This window comes from Camponotus floridanus, unplaced genomic scaffold (genome assembly GCF_003227725.1).
Source record: "Camponotus floridanus strain SB8 unplaced genomic scaffold, Cflo_v7.5 scaffold28, whole genome shotgun sequence".
Lineage (NCBI taxonomy): Eukaryota > Metazoa > Arthropoda > Insecta > Hymenoptera > Formicidae > Camponotus > Camponotus floridanus.
In genome coordinates, this window is record NW_020229414.1 from 2,543,331 (window position 1) to 2,565,272 (window position 21,942).

General features: G+C 35.1%; 1 protein-coding gene across 7 annotated transcripts in view; it reads left to right on the plus strand.

Annotated features, from left to right (window-relative positions):
• Positions 1-21,942, plus strand: part of LOC105250881 (apoptosis-resistant E3 ubiquitin protein ligase 1) — a 111,240-nt gene that overhangs the window by 76,933 nt on the left and 12,365 nt on the right. Inside the window, exons 1-2 of one of the 7 annotated variants that reach the window (XM_011257225.3) lie at positions 2,397-3,194; positions 20,710-21,229. The exons of 2 other annotated variants lie outside the window; for them this stretch is intronic. In XM_011257225.3, the coding sequence (XP_011255527.1) occupies positions 21,115-21,229 (115 nt within the window). In that variant the 5' untranslated portion in view covers positions 2,397-3,194; positions 20,710-21,114. Of the gene's footprint in view, positions 1-2,396; positions 3,195-20,709; positions 21,230-21,942 lie in introns of those variants that run through there. 4 more of the 7 variants (XM_011257230.3, XM_011257226.3, XM_011257231.2 and 1 more) reach the window with 4 other exon arrangements.

The following is a 21,942-nucleotide window of genomic DNA, read 5'->3' on the forward strand; positions in this document are numbered from 1 at the left end:
CCGAGATGTTATTGAAATATCCTTGCGAGATGAGAATGGGACTCGGGTGACGTACATTCCGCTTGGCAATGCTCCCTGACAATTGTTCGATTTTCGCGAATGTCGATTCCAATCCAGTCACGTGTCTACAGTGTTCTCGCATCATCGGCGTATCCTCGTTGAATTTAAGTTCCTTTCGGAGCATTTAGGTTCCTTTTTCGTGACTCTCTTCATATCGCCAATTTTGTGACAAAATACATAATAATATTTTCAACGATAAGAAATAATAAACTCGACGTCACGTTTACGAATAATTTTGCAGTCGTGAAAAAGATACATCTTCCTTATTTCAAATACGAGAAAATATTCCGCGAGGTAATCGACTAGATTTTTCCAGCACGTTTGACAAGTCACTTTGCACTAAGGTCACGTAGTGTCTGCATACGTGGTATTCGCTATCGCACTGAGAAAAAAATCTGGTTGCATTAATTCGAATTCTAGTAGACTCAACTAGTATGTCTGTTGAAAAATAGACGAACCAGAATTCTTGTAGGAATTACTAGATGAATCTGACTAATTTTTTCCTGTTCAATTTACCAAATTTTCTGGTTAATAATACTAAATTCGCCAGCCCAAGTCGTCTAAAATTTTTTCCATCTAATCTGAAAAATTTGTTTAATATTCTGAATTTGTTTGTTTAATATTCTGAATTCCAACACGATTATTGCATAAATTCAATCCAGATTATTGAATAAATTATTTTAAATTCATTTTGTTAGAAATTAAACTGATAAACAGTGATGAAAGAAGAGGATGCAGCTCAAACACACACAATCAGAGAGCTAGCGTCCTCTTTCTGGCACTACTGCTCGTAAGAGAAAAAAAATATATTTTGGATTTAATGTTAATACTAGTTCTTTATATACATTTCATGGCAAATATTGAATACGAGTTAAGTTAAGAAGCAAGCAAAGAAATTAATGCAACAAAAAATTTTATAGATTCAACCAGAAAATACTAACCAAATCCTTATAGTAAAATCTATCAAACGTTCTAGTTTTAAAAAATCGAGTCTTATCATGACAACTAGAAATTCTTGTTTGATATAACCAAAATGCCTTCAATCATATACGTCTTGTTGGTACAATCAAACGATTTTTCTCAGTGCAGGAAAAAAAACTCGGGAGAGATACGTACACTGAGAAAAAAATCTGATTGCATTAATTAGAATTCTGGTAGACTCAATCAGTATGTCTGTATGGAAAATGGACGAACCAGAATTCTTGTAGGAATTACCAGATGAACCTGATTAATTTCTTCCTGTTAAATTTGCCAAATTTTCTGGTTAATAATACTAAACTCACCAGCACCGAATCGTCTCAAATTTTGTCCATCTAATCTCAAAAGTCTGTTTAATATTCCGAATTCCAACACGATTATTGCATAAATTCAGTCCAGATTATTGAATAAATTATTTTGAGTTTAGTTTGTTAGAAATTTAACTGATAAACAGTGATGCAAGAAGAGGGTGCAGCTCAAACACGCACAATCGGAGAGCTAGCGTTCTCTTTCTGGCACTACTGCTCGTAAGAGAAAAAAAATATACTTTGGATTTAACGTTAATACTAGTTCTTTAGATACATTTCATGACAAATATTTAATACGAGTAAAGTTAAGAGTGACTTGCCGCCTAGAGGCAAGCAAAGAAGTTAATGCAACAAGAAATTTTATAGATTCAACCAGAAAATACTTAACAAATTCTTATAGTATCTATTAAAATCTATTAAGTATCTATTAGTATCTATTAGTATCTATATTATCTATTAAAACCTATTAAATCTGTTAAACGTTCTAGTTATAAAAAATCGCGTCTTATCATGATAACTAGAAATTTTTGTTTGATTTAATCAAAACGCCTTCAATCATATACGTCTTGTTGGTACTATCAAAATTGTTCTCAATGCGCATACGAAGCGGGCCCATTGGTGCCACCTCATGAAAGCTATTCGAGTTTATCCCGTGTCGGGATTTTTCTCCCCTTTCCCAAAATTTCGCTCTCTTCCTTTTTTGTTTTTTAAACCGACCATCGATTTCCCGGGTACTGACGCGTTACAGCCAGAGCACGTATACACGCATCGGGCGCGCTTTACAATCGGGTACACGTTGCGGTGCAGGGGATGGATGCGGGTCGCGGGGGTGGCGTGGCCATGGCGTGGCGACGCCTCGAAGACGGGAGCACGGCCGCGCTCAAAAGGCGACATGAGTAGGTCGACGGCGTGATACCCCCGTCGGAGGGTAACGAGAGACAGAGACAGAGACAGAGAGAGAGAGAGAGAAAAGGTTGGCGTGGTCCTCTCGCGCTTGCTCGTGGTGGGGTCGGCGCGACGCGGAGGGTCGGCTCCGGCCGCGTAATCGCATCGCATGCAGTGGCCTGGCGTGAGTCCGCACGAGCGCGTCGAGTCGCATCGGGAGCGAATTGTGTTCTTATCGGTTCTCGGATCGCGTCGACGGGGTCGAATCTTGAATCTTGCCCTGAGATTTGGCGCGTCGCGGCCCCTCTTCTCTCACCTCCTCGCATCTTCTTCTTCTTCTTCTCTCTCTCTCTCGTTCGTTTTCCCTCTTTCTCTTTCTCGCTCCCTTACGCGGGGCATTATGCTCGCGGCCGACGAGCGCGTCCGCGATAGAAACGGCGTCCTTGTCAACGGTGAGACCGCGAGCGAGTGCCGATCAGCTGATCGCGCGGAAAGCCTTTGACACGCTGGCGGTCAGCTCGACCCTTAACAAGACCACTGGCATCAGCGGAATCCAGTCGATCGTAGAAGCGACCCGCGTTTTCGGAAGGTGAATCCTCGCCCCCACCTTTCCCCTCGCACCTTGCTCCGACCTAAATCCCGCGTCCCGTAGATCTCGTCGTTCTCGCGAATCACTCTGCCCCCTTTCTCCCCCCGCTTCTCCTCGCAAGTATTATTCTCGAGTCGTAAGCTCGCGAGCGATTGAAGGATGTCGATCGTAATCTCGTAAGTGCGGCGTGATAAGATCTCTTTTTATTACTCTTGTCTCTCCCTCTGCTTCTCCGGAATCGTCGAACCCTCTTCTTTTCCCGCCGTCGGAGATCTCGAGTACGTGCTTGACGTCGAATTCGAGAGTTGTCAGGAGAGAGAGAGAGAGAGAGAGAGAGAGAGAGAGAGAGATGGAAGCCGCCGTCGGTTTAAACCGTAAGTTTACCACTGCGCCCGCTACATCCGTTTGTATCAAACAACGGACGCGCACATTTCTTTACGGCACCCAAACGTACATTTATATACAAGCTATAACGGGACCGAGTCGCTAAATTTGCATATTACTTGCCGCACATCTCGAAGAAAGACACCACGGTCGCTTTTCGTAAGAAATCACGATCATTTCGACGAACCACCTCTGTTCCACCTCTCGTACTTTTGCAATAATTATTACCGAGGAACAAAATCCCTTTTATTCCCTCGTTCTTTTTTCATTTGATTTATTTAATTTTTTACTCGATTTGTAAAATTATTCAAGCGACTTGTGTCATAAATTTCTCGCATCTTTTTACACGATTTGAAATTAAAATATCGATATATAAAAAGGAGCAGGATGAATAATTTATCACGTATAAATTTGCTTCGATTAACTTCATTTTTTTCGACAAAATAGGAATATTCCTCGAATATAAAAAAAGGTTTGTTTTCTAGAGTTTTTTTTTTTTTTTTTTAATTGCTTTTAATTGCTTTTATATTCCGCGATGGAATATATTTTACGTTTAAGGGAGCACGCTTTTAATTCGCGTTACCGATCTTGGAGCGTAAAACTCGGCGAAATAAGGAGCGTGTATAAAATCCCATTACAAGGAGATGGTTAATTCATTTCCGTCGAAATGTGGGGCGCATTCGGGTCACGACGAAAGTTCCCGGACTGCGGGATAATGCAATCGGCGGTTTCTCCTCGCCAAAGTTTCCGCGAATTTGAATTTCCTCGTGCTAGAGATTCGATACCGATGATCGGCACCGACGATCTACGCACGACCGGGTCCGAAACTTTGTTAGAGGGAAGAGGGATCGGGAAGGGACAGGGGAGACGGTTTGGAATACCAAAGGACTCATCTTCGTCGTCCAACTTGCGAGTTCATCTCTTCCAAGTCGAGGACAAATATGCCCGAGAAAGAAAAATGTTGTTCCGCGCGATCGATGTTATTTTTTCATTTCGGAGTAAACTTGATTTTATCGAACGAATGCTGCAGCGGATACGGTCCATAATTCTTTGATTACTCGACGATAAAATTCTGCCTTTCCTCCTCTTTCTTTTTATTATCAGAGTCGCGATATTTCCTGGATTTTTCTATGACTCATACGCTGATGCTAATCTGGGTTCTAGAATGCCACGTGTAATGTTTTCGTGTTGAAGTGTTATCCGATAGCACACGACTCCTGCGCGATTATTGTAAAGTCGACGCTGCAGCAGCATGAATGTTAACAATTTTAATTGGCTGGGTAATTCTACTAATGAAATAATACGGAGTGAAAATTTAACGCAAACGTATACGCGTCCGGTGCACAGTTGTAACGTTAATTGGCGTCGAATTTACAGCTACACCTTCGCAGTCGCTGCTCTTCGTTAACCTGGAATACACGACTAATTACAATAAACAAATGTTGTTATTTTCGAGATGTAAATTAGCATTAAAAATAGAAAATAGAACGGTGTATTCGTTGCAATTGCGGCTACGCTGATGCAAGGGCGGGGGGATATAACATCCCCCGTCATCTTTCTCATTGTCGGTGCCGTAATTTATGCGGGAGCATCCTCATTGTGATGTATGCGCTTACATTATACGCGGGTAACGAGCCGAAAGGAAGCTTTCGCGAGCGAGAGACTCGCTCGATATAGATTAACGCTTCGCAAAACGAACGTACGGGATCGATTCTCGTCGAAACTCGGCATTGCGGCGTAAAACGTACACTGAGAAAAATCATACAAGACGTATATGATTGAAGGCATTTTGGTTAAATCAAACAAGAATTTTTAGTTATCATGATAAGACTCGATTTTTTATAACTAGAACGTTTAATAGATTTTACTATAAGGATTTGATTAATATTTTCTGATTGAATCTATATCATTTCTTGTTGCATTAACTTCTTTGCTTGTCGCTAGGCGGCGAGCCACTCTTAACTTTATTCGTATTCAATATTTGCCATGAAATGTATATACAGAACTAGTATTAACATTAAATCCAAAGTATTTTTTTTTCTTACGAGCAGTAATGCCAGAAAGAGGACGCTAGCTCTCTGATTGTGTTTGAGCTGCATCCTCTTCTTGCATCACTGTTTATCAATTTAATTTCGACCAAACTGAACTTAAAATAATTTATTCAATAATCTGGATTGAATTTATCCAATAATCTTGTTGAAGTTCAGGATATTAAATAGACTTTTGAGATTAGATGGAAAAAATTTTAGACAACTTAGTTCTGGCAAGTTTAGTATTATTAACCAGAAAATTTGATAAATTTAACAGGAAGAAAGTAATCAGATTAATCTGGTAATTCCTACAAAAATTCTGGTTCGTTCATTTTCCAACAGACATACTGGTTAAATCTACCAGAATTCTAATTAATGCAACCAGATTTTTTCTCAGTGTACTAATAATAATAATAATAATAATAATAATAATAATAATAATAATAATAATAATAATATACTGAGCAAAATCATTTGATCGTACCAACAAGATGTATATGATTGAAGGCATTTTGGTTAAATCAAACAAAAATTTCTAGTTATCATGATAAGACTCGATTTTTTATAACTAGAACGTTTAATAGATTTTACTATAAGAATTTGGTTAGTATTTTCTGGTTGAATCTATAAAATTCGTGTTACATTAATTTCTTTGCTTGCTTCTTAACTTAACTCGTATTCAATATTTGCTATGAAATGTATATAAAGAACTAGTATTAACGTTAAATCCAAAGTATATTTTATTTCTCTTACAAGCAGTAGTGTCAGAAAGAGGATGCTCTCTGATTGTGTGTGTTTGAGCATCCTCTTTTTGCATCACTGTTTATCAGTTGAATTTCTAACAAACTAAACTTAAAATAATTTATTCAATAATCTGGACTGAATTTATGCGATAATCATGTTGGAATTCGGAACATTAAACAGACCTTTGAGATTAGATGGAAAATATTTTAGACGACTTGGTGTTGGGGAGTTTAGTATTATTAAACAGAAAATTTGGCAAATTTAACAGGAAGAAATTAATCAGGTTCATCTGGTAATTCCTACAAGAATTCTGGTTCGTCCATTTTCCAACAGACATACTGGTTGAATCTATCAGAATTCTAATTAATGCAACCAGATTTTTTTCTCAGTGTATAATTCGCTCGCCTTCTCTCCCTCGCCTCGCCTCTCGCTATCGTGTTTCCCTAACTGATTCGGGACGAAGAACGGAAATAATTTCGAGGAACATTTTTGCGCTGCAGACGAGAGATTATTTTTCTGCCATCGAAGCTCTCGGGCTAAAACGTTTTACCCGGCAACTTTTTCGAGCAATTACTTACCATGATCGCGCGCCCGAGATAACGTTGGGATATAGTCGGACTACTAATCGGGACTACGTGACGGCGAATTCGAATCAAGGGATAAGGGATAATACGTTGCCTCACGCGAGATCGATTTCCCGAGGCGTGTTGTTACACGCGAGTAACATGTGTGGAAGGGAAAAGTATCGATCGTCCCCTAGATGACCTCAACCTTCATACTTACCTCGCCGGAAAGCTTTTTCTTTAGGCTACATAAAGAATTTCCGACACTATATATCGGCCCGCAATCTTAATCACCAGAAAGGTACGACGCAAAAGCATTAGAGCGAGACGTTATCTGCGCAACATTTGATGTAAACGCGAGCAAATTTATTGGAAAAAAAAAATTTATTACGAAGGAGATACGAAGGAAATTCAACTTGCGCAAAAAAAATTGACAATTATTAATTTTTAACTCGCATATAAAAAATTATTAATTATTCGTTAATTTAATTACATGCATAAGATGATTGTTTTCTCGCACGAGTATTATTTATTTCTCGAATCGAACAAATTTTATTGTATTAAATTGTAATTATTGCACCGAGAATATTTGTCAGTATTAATATTTTGTAAAATTGTCCATCGCGTGGGGCGGGAAATCCGTTGCTTTTGGACGGGATGGGGATGCCGTTTCACGATTGTCGACATCGCGGATAACCCGCCACGCGAGACGCTCGTAAATCCTCCGAATCGAAGATTATTTTCGACGAACACAATCACGAATTGTACGATGGAAATCGCCGGTGGCTGGAATTCTCCTCGAAACACCTCGAAAATGCGAAATGCAACGAAAACGACACGGAAACGCGAGCGCGAGATACCGTTTAAGCGGTTGAAAAGCATTTCGCCAAGCTTGATTACACAGTACAGAGAATCGCGCAAATTAAATCCGTTCCGAGAGTGTCCGTGTGTGATTTAATGCCGCTGCCAAATATCCTTCAGACGCACGAGTCCGTTAATTACCTCGGTACGATAGTTGGAAAGTGCTATCGGTATGAAATCGGGCAACAAAGTTTCGACGATCAGGCGCGGTGATATTCCGCGGTGAACATCTGGCTGCAAGACGTGTAATAGTTTAAGAGTTATTCCCTGTAAAAAGGAGATAAGTACAAGTGAATGATTATATATATATATATATATATCGTCGAAATTACTCCGAAACACCCCGAGTAGAAATTCAATCATTTTTTAGCTGGTAACTGGCTAGGAATCTTAGTTACTAATTTTTGGCGAATTTAACTAGTCAGAAACTGACAGGTTTGAGAGACGCTTGCTTCGATAATAATAATAAAATTGGACAGTAAAATTAGTACACTGAGAAAAAATCTGGTTGCATTAATTAGAATCTGGTAGATTAACCAGTATGTTTGTTGAAAAATGGCGAATCAGAATTCTTGTAGGAATTACTAGATGAATCTGATTAATTCTTTCTGTTCAATTTACCAAATTTTCTGGTTAAGTAAATAATTATTATATCATTGAAATTGCTCCGAACACCCGAGTAGAAATTCAATCATTTTTTAGCTGTAACTGGCAGGATCTAATTACTAGTTTTAGCCAATTTAACTAGTCAGAAACTGACAGTTTGAAGACACTTGCCGATAATATAAAAATTGACAGTAAAATTATACACTGAGAAAAAATCTGGTTGCATTAATTAGAATTCTGGTAGATTCAACCAGTATGTTTGTTGAAAAATGGGCGAATCAGAATTCTTGTAGGAATTATCAGATGAATCTGATTAATTTCTTCCTGTTCAATTTACCAAATTTTCTGGTTAAGTAAATGATTATTATATCATCGAAAATGCTCCGAAACACTCCGAGTAGAAATTCAATCATTTTTTAGCTGGTAACTGGCCAGGAATCTTAATTACTAGTTTTTAGCCAATTTAACTAGTCAGAAACTGACAGGTTTGGAAGACGCTTGCTTCGATAATAATAATAAATTGGACAGTAAAATTAGTACACTGAGAAAAAATCTGGTTGCATTAATTAGAATTCTGGTAGATTCGACCAGTATGCTGTTGGAAAATGGACGAATCAGAATTCTTGTAGGAATTACCAGATGAATCTGATTAATTTCTTTCTGTTCAATTTACCAAATTTTCTGGTTAAGTAAATAATTATTATATCATTGAAATTACTCCGAAACACCCCGAGTAGAAATTCAATCATTTTTTAGCTGGTAACTGGCCAGGAATCTTAATTACTAGTTTTTAGCCAATTTAACTAGTCAGAAACTGACAGGTTTGGGAGACGCTTGCTTCGATAATAATAATAAATTGGACAGTAAAATTAGTACACTGAGAAAAAATCTGGTTGCATTAATTAGAATTCTGGTAGATTTAACCAGTATGTTTGTTGAAAAATGGCGAATCAGAATTCTTGTAGGAATTACCAGATGAATCTGATTAATTTCTTTCTGTTCAATTTACCAAATTTTCTGGTTAAGTAAATAATTATTATATCATTGAAATTACTCCGAAACACCCCGAGTAGAAATTCAATCATTTTTTAGCTGGTAACTGGCCAGGAATCTTAATTACTAGTTTTTAGCCAATTTAACTAGTCAGAAACTGACAGGTTTGGGAGACGCTTGCTTCGATAATAATAATAAATTGGACAGTAAAATTAGTACACTGAGAAAAAATCTGGTTGCATTAATTAGAATTCTGGTAGATTTAACCAGTATGTTTGTTGAAAAATGGGCGAATCAGAATTCTTGTAGAATTACCAGATGAATCTGATTAATTTCTTTCTGTTCAATTTACCAAATTTTCTGGTTAAGTAAATAATTATTATATCATTGAAATTACTCCGAAACACCCGAGTAGAAATTCAATCATTTTTTAGCTGGTAACTGGCCAGGAATCTTAATTACTAGTTTTTAGCCAATTTAACTAGTCAGAAACTGACAGGTTTGGAAGACGCTTGCTTCGATAATAATAATAAATTGGACAGTAAAATTAGTACACTGAGAAAAAATCTGGTTGCATTAATTAGAATTCTGGTAGATTCAACCAGTATGTTTGTTGAAAAATGGGCGAATCAGAATTCTTGTAGGAATTATCAGATGAATCTGATTAATTTCTTCCTGTTCAATTTACCAAATTTTCTGGTTAAGTAAATGATTATTATATCATTGAAATTGCTCCGAAACACCGCGAGTAGAAATTCAATCATTTTTTAGCTGGTAACTGGCCAGGAATCTTAATTACTAGTTTTTAGCCAATTTAACTAGTCAGAAACTGACAGGTTTTGGGAGACACTTGCTTCGATAATAATAATAAATTGGACAGTAAAATTAGTACACTGAGAAAATATCTGGTTGCATTAATTAGAATTCTGGTAGATTCGACCAGTGTGACTGTTGGAAAATGGACGAATCAGAATTCTTGTAGGAATTACCAGATGAATCTGATTAATTTCTTTCTGTTCAATTTACCAAATTTTCTGGTTAAGTAAATAATTATTATATCATTGAAATTACTCCGAAACACCCCGAGTAGAAATTCAATCATTTTTTAGCTGGTAACTGGCCAGGAATCTTAATTACTAGTTTTTAGCCAATTTAACTAGTCAGAAACTGACAGGTTTGGAAGACGCTTGCTTCGATAATAATAATAAATTGGACAGTAAAATTAGTACACTGAGAAAAAATCTGGTTGCATTAATTAGAATTCTGGTAGATTCAACCAGTATGTTTGTTGAAAAATGGGCGAATCAGAATTCTTGTAGGAATTATCAGATGAATCTGATTAATTTCTTCCTGTTCAATTTACCAAATTTTCTGGTTAAGTAAATGATTATTATATCATTGAAATTGCTCCGAAACACCGCGAGTAGAAATTCAATCATTTTTTAGCTGGTAACTGGCCAGGAATCTTAATTACTAGTTTTTAGCCAATTTAACTAGTCAGAAACTGACAGGTTTTGGGAGACACTTGCTTCGATAATAATAATAAATTGGACAGTAAAATTAGTACACTGAGAAAATATCTGGTTGCATTAATTAGAATTCTGGTAGATTCGACCAGTGTGACTGTTGGAAAATGGACGAATCAGAATTCTTGTAGGAATTACCAGATGAATCTGATTAATTTCTTCCTGTTCAATTTACCAAATTTTCTGGTTAAGTAAATGATTATTATATCATTGAAATTGCTCCAAAACACCGCGAGTAGAAATTCAATCATTTTTTAGCTGGTAACTGGCCAGGAATCTTAATTACTAGTTTTTAGCCAATTTAACTAGTCAGAAACTGACAGGTTTTGGGAGACACTTGCTTCGATAATAATAATAAATTGGACAGTAAAATTAGTACACTGAGAAAATATCTGGTTGCATTAATTAGAATTCTGGTAGATTCGACCAGTGTGACTGTTGGAAAATGGACGAATCAGAATTCTTGTAGGAATTACCAGATGAATCTGATTAATTTCTTCCTGTTTAATTTACCAAATTTTCTGGTTAATAATACTAAACTCCCCAGCACCAAGTCGTCTAAAATTTTGTCCATCTAATCTCAAAAGTCTGTTTAATATTCTGAATTCCAACACGATTATCGCATAAATTCAATCCGGATTATTGAATAAATTATTTTAAGTTCAGTTTGTTAGAAATTAAACTGATAAACAGTGATGCAAGAAGAGGATGCAGCTCAGACACACACAATCAGAGAGCTAGCATCCTCTTTCTGGCACTATTGCTCGTAAGAGAAAAAAAATATACTTTGGATTTACCGTTAATACTAGTTCTTTATATACATTTCATGGCAAATATTGAATACGAGTTAAGTTAAGAAGCAAGCAATGAAATTAATGCAACAAGAAATTTTATAGATTCAACCAGAACATACTAATCAAATCCTTGTAGTAAAATCTATCAAACGTTCTAATTATATAAAATCAAGTCTTATCATGACAACTAGAAATTCTTGATTTAACCAAAATGCCTTCAATCATATACGTCTTGTTGGAACAATCAAACGATTTTTCTGTAGAGATATTATTAGAGACATTTCTTCTCATCTTCTAAACTCTGCGAGTTTTCTCTTTCTGCATTTTTTTACACGTCGCTTATGAATAAAGAGCCGGATTAGCGCAAACAAACCAGAAGATAACCGGTACGGATTACTGCAAAATGGGCACAGAAGCGCGTAGAAATTATACGGCTCGTGCAACCTACGTTTATCCACTTTCCGATTCGACTTTGAGATAAATGCAGTCGCGGATTTTCAAGAGCGCGAGACGGAAAACTGTTTGCAACGCATTGAAATGGAATATGCCAATCCCGATGTGAGTCTCTCTAGGAATCGACTTTTCGCCTGTATTCACATTTTCCAACATGTATATCGAATATTCGAATATTCCGATCGATGGGAAAGCTCTTCCCCGACTTTAAAAGGGATTAAATTGCGTATCGTAAAATTTTATTTCCCTCTTTTACCTTATCTTTACGCTAGATATGTCGGAACATTAACGTTATCTGTTCCCGAGGGGCAGGCGATCTCGTCCCCCGAGGACGCATAATTCACCGTCCCGGTAAAAAAGGCTTGTTTCTCGTTTCCGTGGACCAGTGTTCGTCGTAAACACGCGAGCACGATTACACACCTGGGAATAAAACGCGACTAATTGAATGTGTGTCGCGTAGAGCGAAACTCTGCATTGTGCTCCGCATAATTGCATAACTCGAGAGTATCGCGTCTACGGGAGAGTTTCCAATTAGTCGAAGTAGCCGCGCAAGGATGCTGTTGTCGCTAATGATTCGACAGGGTCGCGTATCGCGATTAAATTATCGTCGTATCACGATAAATGGCGAGATTAAACAGTCTTGCGGATCCTTCCAAATTTACACGGCGAAATATCCCCTTATTCCACGCCTACGAATTAGGATTACGCGATTTCGGGGGTCCTCCTGCGGAAAATCAAGCCCGGAAAAACACGAGCGCCGTTTTCCCCGTTTATCATGAAAATGATATTTATAAACGCCTGTCAAATGCCAGAGAGACTCGCGTTGTCCGGTACGAAATAAAACGTGACGTGTACCTATTTTTCTTGTTCATCGCGCTACTAGGGTGATATAAATATTAATGAAAGAGATGGAAGGCCCGTGGCTCGGGTACCGCATCCACAGGAATACGTACACGTATAACTACATATACCCGGCGCTTTTTTAATTTTATGATTCAGGAGAGGTTGTGACGGAAAATTTATTACTTTATTACATTTTATGTACACACACAAGGTGCATTGCCCCGTGAAATAAAGTGATGTCAACGCGGCAAGAGAAGGAGTTACACGCATGAAATTGATAAATTTATTTAAGATGTCGGCGAATCAAATACACTCTGTCGTGATATCTTTAGCCGACACGACGAGATTTGAAAAAATCATGAATAATGTTTCGCTTGGTGCGCTCTCGTCGGCATAAATTTCGCGAGAGAAAATACCTCCATGAAGCTGGCAGGACCAAACCTATTAAATTATTTAGTATCTATTTTGTACTAATTTGTACTACTAATAATAAGTTTGTACCATGCACAGAAAAAAGATAAGTGTTAAATCAAAACTTATATACTTAAATTAACGCGTTCATTGTTTCGTATATACGCAACAATTTATAATCTTCTTAAAAGAATTTAATAATTTTAAATTTCAACAATATTATCGTCTTATTTTAATATTGTAATTGTCACCTCAAGAATATATAATTATTTAATTCTACTTTAAGAAAATTATAATCTTTGATTTAAAAATATTATCTTCTATCCAACATTGTTTTTTTTCCATTCAAGAAAATTCAATCTTAAATCATAAGAATATATTTTTCCCGACTGAACTATATAAAATGGTCTCATTCAAATAAACAATTATTCAAGCAATTATATTTTTCTTTAATTAACGCGATATAATCTCATTTCAAGATTTCCATGTTGAAACTAAATATATTTTCAAAACAAGAATGCCCTTTTTTCCGTGAGTTTATACACAAAAAATAAGTGTCAAATCAAAACTTATATAATTAAACTAACGCGTTCATTGTTTCGTATATACGCAACAATTTATAATCTTCTGAGAAGAATTTAATAATTTTAAATTTCAACAATATTGTAGTCTTATTTTGATATTGTAATTGTCACCTCAAGAATATATAATTATTTGATTCCACCTTAAGAAAATTATAATCTTTGATTTAAAAATGTTATTTTCTATTCAACATTGTTTTTTTTCCATTCAAGAAAATTCAATCTTAAATCAGGAGAATATATTTTTCTCGATTTAACTATATAAAATGGCCTCATTCAAGTAAACAATTATTCAAGCAATTATATTTTTTTTTAATTAACGCGATATAATCTCATTTCAACATTTCCATGTTGAAACTAAATATATTTTCAAAACAAGAATGTTCTTTTTTCCGTGAGCTTATTCACAAAAAATAAGTGTCAAATCAAAACTTATATAATTAAATTAACGCGTTCATTGTTTCGTATGTGCAACAATTTATAATCTTCTTAAAAGAATTTAATAATTTTAAATTTCAACAATATTATCGTCTTATTTTAATATTGTAATTGTCACCTCAAGAATAATAATTATTTAATTCCACCTTAAGAAAATTATAATCTTTGATTTAAAAATGTTATTTTCTATCCAACATTGTTTTTTTTCCATTAAAGAAATTTAAATCATAAGAATATATTTTTCTCGATTGAACTATATAAAATGGCTTTATTCAAGTAAGCAATTATTCAAGCAATTATATTTTTCTTTAATTAACGCGATATAATTTCATTTCAATTTCCCTGTTAAAACTAAATATATTTTCAAAACAAAAAGTCCTTTTTTTCTGTGAGCTTATACACTGAAAAAATATAAGTGTCAAATCAAAACTTATATAATTAAATTAATGCGTTCATTGTTTCGTATATACGCAACAATTTATAGTTTTTTTAGAAGAATTTAATAATTTTAAATTCCAACAATATTATCGTTTTATTTTAATAGTGTAATTGTCACCTCAAGAATATATAATTATTTAATTCCACCTTAAGAAAATTATAATCTTTGATTTAAAAATGTTATTTTCGATCTAACATACTAAATATATTTTCAAAACAAAAAGTCCTTTCTTTCCATGTGTACAATTTTGAAAGAAACCATGAAAATAGGTACTAAATAATTGATAGGTCTCGTTTAATTTTACTGACTTGGTCCTGCTAGCTTAAGAGAGGTAGAAAAAACGAGGTTTCGTAATCAGGCAATCGCGATCGGCGCGCGATGGGCAAAAGTTGGAGCGCGGAAAACGCGCGATCGATCTGCCCTATCTTGGCGCGCACGGAAAGCTGAGCCTCTCATGCATAACCATGAGCAATATATGTGACATACATACGTGGCTACGTATACGTACATACAACGCCCCGGTTTTCCTCCCCGGTCGCTCTGCGAAAGGATCGTTAGCGCAAAGTACCGACCTACCTAACGTCGGAAGGATATCCGTTCGAAAAGGTCAAGAGTTGGCCCCGTCGACGGGTTGCCGCCGCGACCTCTCCCTTTGTTCCACCGCGGAAGTTATTTTCGCCAGCTCGTACACGCTCTGTCGGAGAAAAATACGAGAGGCCCTCGTTCGATTAAAAAGCGTGAACGAGAGGCTCGCGAAAAAAAATGAATCCGCGAACGAAGCACCGAGTTGAATCTTGACGGGATTCCTTTCTTCTTAACTCATCTCATGCGTTATTATATATGTCCTTTTTTCGATTTATATTAATTTGATGCGTTATTATATATGCTTCCTTTTTTCCAGTTATTAATTTTCATCACATTTCCTCAAACTTGACAATTTGTCCTTGCTTTTAATAATGCACATCTGATCGAAGCCTTTCAACAATGCAAATTCGCGTCTTGAGATTATCCTGTTCGATGAAATCGGATTACGAAGTGGCGTACAAGTCGGCAGTTTGTCGCGAGTGAAGATTAACGCTTGAAATATCACGTTGTTTGAAAGAAAAATCGCGCGATCATATTCTTCCCCCCGTAAGAAATATAAAATCTTGAGGTTTACAACCGATACTATCGGACGTTTTATGGCATGTTACAATTTTACGAGGGAAAATCACTTAGATCTCGGTAACAAGTAGTCTGAATAATTCCAAGCTTCATTGGGACATCGAGGAAACAAAAGGTTTTCGAGGATTCTTCGCGATCTTTTTTCTGTTCCACGTGTCCATCAACATTACGGCACATTAAACGTTTAATGCGCCATTCGAGCCATTGCAGTTTTACAGTCTTATACATATTGTTGGGTGCCTCCAAGTAGTTTCGAGGACCGCAATTTATCGCCAACAGCCATTGAAGCTTCGTATCGCCTTTAAACCTTTTTACAAGTCGCTGGCTCCGCGAAATTGCATTGATTTTATTTTTCCCTGAGAATTTTAATTATGCGAAAACCCGCGACGTGCGTCCGCGTTTAATTAATCTCGACAATTCCCTCGTAGCGATTAAATGTCCAGCATACGTAATGCCTTATTAATATCGCCTATAATTATTAGAAACGATCTAACGTAAACGCATGAATTAAATACGTGCTGGATGGCATTGCCGAAATATCGGAAATCGATAAAAACTCATTTTTCATATGGAATACATCACTATACATTACCATAAAACATCCATCATCTTGTCAGAATCGATAAAATATGTATTAAATATAGCGATGATAAACGTTCAGAAATTCGATTCTCAATTCTGAAGAAAAACATTCAAGAAAAGTACGCTTCTCTATGTATATACCGCATCTTGTTTTGTATTTTTATTTATTTATACATTTTTTGCAGTTGTTTCTGCAACTAGTATTAAACGATAAATTTTTCACGGAAAATAAGAGGCGGGCGAAAAATGCGAGATACGCGATATCCCCGTTGACCTCAAGTGTACTCTCGACCCCTTTTCGAAAATTCGCTTAATTTATACCAATGTATCCGCATCATGATTGAATCGAGCGTCCTCGTGTTATCGCGATGCTTAATATTGCATCGTCATGTTTATTAGGTCAATGTTTCATGCGTTTGGCTTTAGTTACGAAAACTGACCGGTCAATTATTTCGAATGTGATTTGGCCGAAATGTAATACAATTTTTCATCCATCGAATGCACTCAAATACGCAGTCGAATCATTTGTAAAAAAATAATCAAAAAAATAATAACAATAAATTAATGAAAATACGCAATACATTATTAATGTATGGCGTGCAAGGGAATTTATATCTCAGCCTCTTCACAGGTTGATCACTTGGATTCAGTTTAAAACGTGATACGTTAAATCGAATAAAATTTTCAATCGCAGTTGCACCGCACGTGAAGGATTGATAAATTGTGGGAACCTGTAGAAATAGCGCGGGTATTTCGCGTTGAAACTTTTACGCGCAGTCGACTTTCTAAATTAAACGATGAAACTTTGAGGATTAAAATTTTCGCCAAGTTTCGGACATTCGCTCTTACGGCCGCTGTTCCGTCGATGGTTTTTGTTTCATGAATCCACGCTATTCCGCGGGATTACGGTAAGCCGTTAATTAAAAACCCTAGGATAGCGTATAGTGTGAATTATACGTGCTTTTAAGCAGATTATATCGTAGCTAAGGGACGCTAATGTCTAATCCTTCTCCTCGAATATAACGCGTATCTATTTAACACGATGTCACCCTGTAATATCTTGTCCAGTGTAATTTATTAATTTTAATTTATCAATCGAACAGTGCTGTTACAATATTTTGACAAACAATTAATTTTATTTATTTTAGTTGATGAAACTCTCGCGATTGAAAATTAATTTGAAAACAATAAAAATTTATCTTCATTTTTCCCCTCGCCTTCCCTCTCTCTGTCTCTCTCTCTCTTTCATGAGTGTAGAATCAATCTTCCATCGATTCGTAAATTGCTAATTAATGTTCATCCAGCCTCTACTTCATTGGCTTTGTCTCGATCGCAGCCGCCTACGCACTTCTATTTGCTTTCACCTGCATCCGCGAATTGCCACGAATAATTGAAATTAATTGTGCTCTGCCCCGTCTATTCTTTCGTTCGCGAGCATACCAGAGAGCGGCCATTGTTCGGGGCGAAAGGGTGATTAATGTTTTCCATCGTTGAATTAATTCTCGGCAAAAGCATAAACGCCTTTTGTCTTCCCCGACATAGATTAAGCTCTCCGATCTCTCCCTTTTATTTTGTTTCGCAAAAATGCACGCTGCATCTTCGTGCATGTCCTCGCGATAAAATTTTAGTACTTTACATGTCGTACAAGGACGGGGCGCGTACATAATTGAAGTAATTAATGATGCTTGTTCACGGTCTGATTCTCGAATACGTGCCGAGTTTGTATTTTTCTTTTTCTCGTGTCGTGAACCATGCGTTAGAATTTTACGCAGTTGGCAGGAACAAGATAAATGTTAATTTATAATTAAGTTATTTGCGACGCTTGGAGATGCCATTAATTTTACGCAGAATTTTAAGGATGTTTTGTATTTATTTTCAAAATATTGAATTTGATAATTGATTAATGAAAATTGTACAGAATGTCCTTACATATGTTTAGAATCTTCGGTACAATTTTGAAATCGATTCACTAAAGCGTTCACAAGTTATAAGGATTTTAATTTACACGAATTAATATGTATTTTTTTGGGAAACGTATAACTACGTCGATTCAAATGACAAAAACACATGAAAACAAAACACATGAAAACAAAACACATGAAAATAATATTTAAAATTTGTTTAAAATTTACAAAAGTTTAGATACAGAGGAAATATTTGGTCAATAATATTATACAAGTACTAACTGGTTAAAAAGATATTAAATATAATTCAATAAAGTTAGCCATGTATCTGTCACAAGACGAAATTCTTTGCCAAAAGTTAATCATTTTGATTAAGGATGTTTCGTACTTATTTTCAAAATATTGAGAATTTAATGAAAACTATTACAGAATGTCCTTACATATGTTTAGAATCTTCGGTACAATTTTGAAATCGATTCACTAAAGTGTTCACAAGTTATAAGGATTTTAATTTATACGAATTAATATGTATTCTTTTGGGAGATTTATAATCACGTCGATTCAAATGACAAAAACACATGGAAATAATATTTAAAATTTGCAAAAGTTTAGATACAGAGGAAATATTTGGTCAATAATATTATACAAATACTAACTGGTTAAAAAGATATTAAATATAATTCAATCAAGTTAGCCATGTATCTGTCACAAGGCGAAATTCTCTGTCAAAAGTTAATCATTTCAATTAAGGATGTTTCGTACTTATTTTCAAAATATTGAGAATTTAATGAAAATTGTACATAATGTCCTTATATATATTTAGAATCTTCAATATAATTTTTAAATCGATTCACTAAAGCGTTCACAAGTTATAAGGATTTTAATTTACACCGAATTAATATGTGTTCTTTTGGGAAACGTATAATCACGTCGATTCAAATGACAAAAACACATGGAAATAATATTTAAAATTTGTTTAAAATTTGCAAAAGTTTAGATACAGAGGAAATATTTGGTCAATAATATTATACAAATACTAACTGGTTAAAAAGATATTAAATATAATTCAATCAAGTTAGCCATGTATCTGTCACAAGGCGAAATTCTCTGTCAAAAGTTAATCATTTCAATTAAGGATGTTTTGTACTTATTTTCAAAATATTGAGAATTTAATGAAAATTGTACATAATGTCCTTATATATATTTAGAATCTTCAATATAATTTTTAAATCGATTCACTAAAGCGTTCACAAGTTATAAGGATTTTAATTTACACCGAATTAATATGTGTTCTTTTGGGAAACGTATAATCACGTCGATTCAAATGACAAAAACACATGGAAATAATATTTAAAATTTGTTTAAAATTTGCAAAAGTTTAGATACAGAGGAAATATTTGATCAATAATATTATACAAGTACTAACTGGTTAAAAAGATATTAAATATAATTCAATCAAGTTAGCCATGTATCTGTCACAAGGCGAAATTCTCTGTCAAAAGTTAATCATTTCAATTAAGGATGTTTTGTACTTATTTTCAAAATATTGAGAATTTAATGAAAATTGTACATAATGTCCTTATATATATTTAGAATCTTCAATATAATTTTTAAATCGATTCACTAAAGCGTTCACAAGTTATAAGGATTTTAATTTACACCGAATTAATATGTGTTCTTTTGGGAAACGTATAATCACGTCGATTCAAATGACAAAAACACATGGAAATAATATTTAAAATTTGTTTAAAATTTGCAAAAATTTAGATACAGAGGAAATATTTGATCAATAATATTATACAAGTACTAACTGGTTAAAAAGATATTAAATATAATTCAATCAAGTTAGCCATGTATCTGTCACAAGGCGAAATTCTCTGTCAAAAGTTAATCATTTCAATTAAGGATGTTTCGTACCTATTTTCAAAATATTGAGAATTTAATGAAAATTGTACAGAATGTCCTTATATATATTTAGAATCTTCAATATAATTTTTAAATCGATTCACTAAAGCGTTCACAAGTTATAAGGATTTTAATTTACACCGAATTAATATGTGTTCTTTTGGGAAACGTATAATCACGTCGATTCAAATGACAAAAACACATGGAAATAATATTTAAAATTTGTTTAAAATTTGCAAAAATTTAGATACAGAGGAAATATTTGATCAATAATATTATACAAGTACTAACTGGTTAAAAAGATATTAAATATAATTCAATCAAGTTAGCCATGTATCTGTCACAAGGTGAAATTCTCTGCACAAAAGTGAATCATTTCGATTAACAAAATTCGAAATATTTCAGTAAAAACGCAATAAATATTAAAAAATACATCTCTGCACTGTAGCTAAGATCAAATTGTAATGCACACAATTGTATTGCACACAATTTCTTACTCAAAATACACCAAAAGTGGATATATTCGTCAATATTGATTTTCAGCTACTTTTTGCTGGGATTGATTGTACATACAAAACATCCTTAAAGAGCATAATTTACAAAGATAATTCAAAAAGATTTTTTTCTCGTACAATCAAATTCAACTTGCGTGCACGTGTATATTCGAGGTGTGATCAACGAAGATTCGCATGATGTTTATAATCCCAGCACAATTCTCGGGGAAGCTGATCGTTGGAACAATCTGATCGCCATTTTGTCGCCATAATCGCGCTCGTTCTTCAGTGTCGTAACGTATTATAAGATCGAGCGTCGTTTCCTCGATCGTTTTCGAGTCTAGTCAGAGAGACGCTGCAACCTTATCGCTGCACATCCGCGTTTGGCGCACCTCCCAAGTACCTCCATGAAGCAAAGTGTGTCCCGAATGAACGATTAACGTAATCTTTCGAAGAGATGCGGGAACCGACAACGTCGGAGCGACAACGGTGAGCGAAACGCGCCGTAGGTGCCGTAAAGGTGCGACGTCGAGGCAGGACGAAAGAGAGCCCCGATAGATAGAGAAAGCGAGAGGAATTATGCCAGACAAAAATCCGGGTCGCCGAAATGGACAACGCGAAAACAAAGATTTCCTCGCCGGCGAGATATCATCCATCGGCATGTCGTTGCGGCCCAGCGGGAGCGCATCCTCCGGTGAGTAACTGCTCTGCGAGGACGAATGTCTGATGCGAATCTCGAGAGGCCACCGGGCCTAAATCATTTCATATCACATCGCGTAATTTGCACTGACGTATGCGCGTTATAAATATCTCATATCTGCGCGTGTGCGCTGCGGGGAATTAATCTTCCGATATCCCGGAAGTATCCTTGAACCTATAGAAATTCACTCCTTTATGTTCGCTTTCTATTAATTAAGTCCCTCGAAGAATAAACATTTATGAAGTTTTTTAATCGCTAGCTTTTACGAAAGACGGTTTGAAAAACTACGCACATATTTTCCTTGGAAAAACATTTACTTGGATAATGTATTAATTAATTAATATTTTTTATTCAGATATTAATTTATAATATTTAATTCATATTTTTAATTAATATTTTAAAATTATGTATTTAATAACGTATAATATTATATATATAATATTATATATATTATGTATATATGTAATATATATAATATTATACATATTAATAGTAATGTATATATATAATATAATATATATATATATATATATATATATTAGTAATATATATATATATATATATATATATATATATATATATATTATACATAATATATATAATATATATACAGGGTGTCCCAGTTGTCTTCCGTCATCTTTCAAAGACAGATTCTTGGGATCATTTGAAGACGATTTTTCCTCAGCGAAAATGTCAGGTCATCATTA